This window comes from Lactuca virosa, chromosome 5 (genome assembly GCF_052849685.1).
Source record: "Lactuca virosa cultivar CGN04683 chromosome 5, Lactuca_virosa_CGN04683_v6, whole genome shotgun sequence".
Classification (NCBI taxonomy): Eukaryota; Viridiplantae; Streptophyta; class Magnoliopsida; order Asterales; family Asteraceae; genus Lactuca; species Lactuca virosa.
The window spans coordinates 382,481,390-382,486,374 of record NC_136430.1 but is presented as its reverse complement, the minus strand read 5'-3'; the positions used below and the strand labels follow the sequence as shown (position 1 = coordinate 382,486,374).

At 31.4% G+C, this 4,985-nt stretch overlaps 1 protein-coding gene across 1 annotated transcript; it reads right to left on the bottom strand.

Annotated features, from left to right (window-relative positions):
* Positions 1 to 537: 537 nt before the first annotated feature.
* Positions 538 to 4,783, bottom strand: LOC145117602 (Pectin lyase-like superfamily protein). The gene is made up of 5 exons (XM_079053899.1): positions 4,281 to 4,783; positions 2,770 to 2,959; positions 2,441 to 2,647; positions 1,703 to 1,938; positions 538 to 1,007 (listed from the first exon to the last, which is right to left on the bottom strand). The coding sequence occupies exons 1-5, from the start codon at positions 4,730 to 4,732 to the stop codon at positions 860 to 862; spliced, it is 1,233 nt and encodes a 410-aa protein (XP_078910025.1). The 5' UTR covers positions 4,733 to 4,783; the 3' UTR covers positions 538 to 859.
* Between the last annotated feature and the right edge of the window lie 202 nt (positions 4,784 to 4,985).

Below are 4,985 nucleotides of genomic sequence, written 5' to 3'. Positions count from 1 at the left end.
GGTTTGTGCACCTCTACCTCAGCCCCTAGCCCCTGGGTGTTTGGTACTATTGGGTTCAAACTTCAAAGGGCGAATCCGATTATCCGAGCACTCAACTATTGGGCTTATACTTAAACTTGGCCTAGGCTATGGCTATAGACTATGGCATATGGATTGGATCAGAATAGAGAAACATTGAAATTTTGAAACAAGACAAAAACACCTAAATTCTAAAAGGCTAAATCAATGAAAATAACAGAAGCAAATCCGACCACGATGGCATATAAAAAAAGGTTAATGTGAAGGTCAAACTCCATGCTAGACCATATTCTTTCTTGGGTCTTGGTTATGGTTGTTTTTCAAGCTTCCGGTTATTCAATTTCATTATTTTTCTATGGATTAAAAATTTAAAAGAAATGGAACAACATAAGATACATACTAGCTCTCAATTTCATTATTTTTACATGCATTAAAAATTTAAAAGAAATGGCTCACAGCAATCGATTACAATATAACACACACACAATCACGAAAGGTCACACTTCAAACAAACAAAAATAAAAAGACTCAAAATCAATCTATACACATAAAAAAACACTTGTTACCCAAAATTTATTTCGGTTAAAACACTTGGAGCCTATTTCAAGCAACTCTTTATCTCCTTCAACCGGCTGAAAAGCTCGGATTGAAAGGAGATTTTATAGTACAAACTTTCACTTTTGTTGTGTTTCAAATGAACTCTAGATCTTGTTAAAAGCTACTACAAGATCTAACATCATAATCGACATGGATAATGGTTGATTTGGTGTTTAAATCACCTTCTTCAACAAAAAAGATCATTGACAAAATATATACAACAAAGATGATGATGATGAAATAGTTACAATTTAATCCATTCAAAACCATCAATGAAGGTAAGTGAAAGAAAAGGCTTAGCTTCTTCATCAGTGAGCTCTCTAGACCATGACACTCTCCCTGCAAATGTTGCCCCTGGTCCACTACATTTGTATTGCCCATAGTACACAGTCCTGTAATGTAATTTAATTTTTAACAATCACTCAAATATGGTTTATAATCATATCATTGCTAATTCTCAATTTCCAAATATTAAATTAATGGGTTTAATCAAGATTAACATTATCCAACAATTTTCTTGGGATGCAAAACCAAATTAGTAGTTTCACGCGTGCCTATTGCTATGGGGTAGTCACTATGACACTATCCACAAGCTAAAAAACAAAGCTAAAACAAAAGGTGGCATTTCGTCCAACACGTAGAATCCATACACAAAAAAAGGGAAATGAACCACCGCCCTTTTCAATACCCAATTACCCACTGCAAAGGCAACGTAACCTATGGGAATGGGATCCTTACTTTTGCATATAATTCAACAAAACAAATCTACAAGCTATAAAAAAAACAAAAAGGTGGCATTTCGTCGAACACGTAGAGCGCATACTGGAAAAAAAATAATAATAATAAAAAGAAACATACCACCTTACCACCGCCCATTCCAATACCCAATTACCCACTGCAAAAGACAATGTAATTGTAGCCTAACAATTTGGTGCATGTATACCACATATTGTATAATACTCATAAAGCAATACCCACCAAAAATGATCTAACATTATCGCTTCTATACATCTTTCTGGGGTCCTATGTCTGCACGATAATATACAGAGACAGAGGGAGAGAGAGAGAGGGAGAGTGGGGGACTTACATTTCACGATTAGGGTCACCCCAATTGTACCAGCCTTTGGGAATAATGATGTTGTCCATATACGTATACGCAAAGACGACCCTAGAGAAGGGACCCCATGCCCTCCCTAGGTAAAGGGCACCCGACCCAGTCACCTTACATCTCAAGAAGGAGAACCCTGTGTCCTCTAGCAAACTGCTTCTTCCTTGTGCTGTTACTGCTCCTGTTACTGGTGCTATTGCATGGACTTGACACCCCTGTTATCAGTTACCACCAAAATTACAATATTGCCCTTTCTATAACATCTATATTGTAACGTGTCATCTTATGTTAAAATTTTTAAATAATTTTATTAAGGGTAATTGCAAATGTAATAGCTTTTCAAATAATTGAACATACTTTGTTAATAATTTAATATAATAAAATACCATTTTATGTAAAATCTAGGCATTTAGGTACAATTAGAAAAATATATATGTAGTGTGGTCCATATATGGGTCCATAATAGCAAAATGAACCAGACGACTTCAATTTGAACCAAAAGGTGTTGTGCTTTTGTTGGTTTTGGTTGTTTGAACTTGAAAGACAAAAGGTAATATAGTTTTTTTTTTTTTAAAGAATCCACAATCATACAAGGGAAATAATACTTATATCAATTAATAATATATAAGAAATTTTTGAGAAAAATAAAATGTTCAAATGTTTGGAAAAGACAACTATAGTATTTTACAAAAAAGATACAGTATATATAACACAAACCTCAAAAAGAGAAAGACCATTGCCAAAAATGAAGTCGACAGAGCCTTCAATATAACAATCCTTGTAATAATGTCTACCCAAGTGATCATAAAGCGTGTCTTGTGCTCCCAAAAATCTACAACCTACGAATGCGGCTGTGTCTGCTGATATCCTAAACGCCACTGCTTGTTTCCCTACGGCTCCTGGTTTTGGCACGGGTGTCGTGTTCTGTATGCATTACATACTTGTACATTTAACCATCGAACTTAACCAATTTTTCTAAAATTTTGTATCTTTTTAAAAAGTCGAGAATAATGTACAATTGTTTAATGCATATGTTTTGTAATTACCTGGAATGTGATGTTTTTGGCAATGAAATAGGGGGAATTGACCGCAAAAGTGGCTGAGCCAAACGTGCCAACAGCTTGACCTTTGGCACCGATGGTCTGAGCCGTATCACCCCATTGCACAACGGTTTTTTCAGCACCTTCACCTTCTATTGTTATGAATGATTTTAGTGGAGGTATATTTACCTTCTCCCTATATAAGAAAAACAAAAAAAAATATATATATAATACTAAATTATATGAGGCAAAAAAATCAAATAATATATAGAGAAAAAAGAGGTTGTTTTCATATAATTTGACGGTAATGGTTTACTATCGACAGAGAGAATATTATATCAGGGAAAAAATAATGAGAAAAAGGTACAAGAAAAAGTTTGACTAAATGCTTTATTATTTTAAGAAAGTGTTTTTTTTAGTAGTCGATAATGTTATATTTTATACGTGGGTTTAAGTTTAAGCACCGAAAAACAAGAAAAAAGATGAAGAAAAGGAGTTTAAACCTCTTTTTTCTTTGTGATATTTATAAAAGAAATACCACATTAAAAAAAAAACATCAATATAAAATTGAGGAATTTGATGCATGGGATTATTCTAATTTTCTTTTCTTTGTTGTGGTTGACCACAAAAGACAATCAACGAGCCATTAAGGAAAATAATAAAAAATTTAAATTCAAAAAATAATAATGCCATCTTTCTTATTTACGTATTATAATATGTTATATTATTTTTTTATATTACAATATTATATATTTAGTTTTTTGTTTTTGTGATAACATAAGTTGAAATTTTATCCAATAATTATATGTATTTTTAGATTTTTTAATCAGTTTGAAAGTTCTACTAAAACTAAACACAAAAAAAAGTATTTTCGTATTTTGGATGGCCTTATTGTAATAAAATATATATTTTAAAGAATTAAATGTTGTTAAATGAAGAACGATGTTTTAATAAACAAACCATTGTTATTTTCTGTATTTAACCCAAACTTAAAATAATTAAAACTACTCATTTGCTCTTAAAAATTTATAAATTGTAATATGCATGTAATTATTAAGATACAAATTATGCATTACAAAATATACAAATCAAGAATCTTAAAATGACAGACTTCATCTCATAGTCTATTTGTAACGTAATAATGAAAAACCCATAATTTTTAAATAAGAATTTGACCAAATTAAACAATAAACACCCTCAAAAGTTATCATATTTTGTCTTTATAAAACTTCTGCATGAACGACCAAATTCTCATAATTAACAGAAAAAAAAGGACCAAAATATCAATGTTCCAAATTTGCGTGTTCTCTCACAATCCACCAAATCTTGATCAAAAACTTTTTTCGACCATTCATTAAAAAAATACCTTGATAACGTACGGTTTTAGATAGATATGAACTTATATCCAAGAAAATTCAAACCTTTTACGCCAACCCAATCTTCCCACTAAAAATACAGATTCAAACTCAAAATCTTTAGAAAACATTAACACCATGAAACAAATTAAAAGAACTTACTTGTAAACTCCTGCATGAACTTTGATAACAACTCTAATAAGATTCACAAAAGGGAGAGAATCAATAGCTTGTTGAATGGTGGTGAAATCTCCTCTTGCTGGATTCTTGTCAACAGTGATCATATAAGAAGGGAAAAGCTTGTTCTTAGCAGGGGAAAAAAGGGAATGCTTTAAACTTCCAACAAAATTAACCCATTTCATAAACTGTTGTTCTGAGTATTGGGTTTGTGTTAAATTTGCCCCTAGTTGCTTCCATGTGTTTCTTTTTGGTTGCAAGCCTTTTGTATGACAAAGTGTTTGTGTAATAGCATCAAGAACAAGTAGAAGAATGAAAAGAGACCAAATGTACCCAAATTTGGCCATCAAAATGTGTAAGGAAGTGGAAATGCGTATGAAAAACAAGAGAGAAGTGAAATTTGGTTTGGGTATGTGGTGAAGTGTTCTTGTGTGCATTTATTGAACTAGTCATGAAATATAATATTGTTAAAAATGGGCAAAAGTGCATAACTTGCAAACCAATGTTTTTATATGCGTGTGTATATATATATATATATATATATATATATATATATATATATATATATATATATATATATATATATATATATATATATATATATATATATATATTATTTTTCTTATAACAAATTTCGATATGTGAAGACATGTGTATGTGGTGCCCATCGCCTAGTTCATTTGAAATTAG

What these genes read in the sequence shown, in the direction of transcription:
- LOC145117602 (XM_079053899.1), bottom strand. Translation starts at nt 4,732, where the DNA reads ATGCACACAAGAACACTTCACCACATACCCAAACCAAATTTCACTTCT. An exon ending in CCAAAAACATCACATTCCAG is followed by an intron (nt 2,648 to 2,769) that starts GTAATTACAAAA and finishes TAATGCATACAG; the next exon opens with AACACGACACCCGTGCCAAA. An exon ending in GGTGACCCTAATCGTGAAAT is followed by an intron (nt 1,008 to 1,702) that starts GTAAGTCCCCCA and finishes ATTACATTACAG; the next exon opens with GACTGTGTACTATGGGCAAT.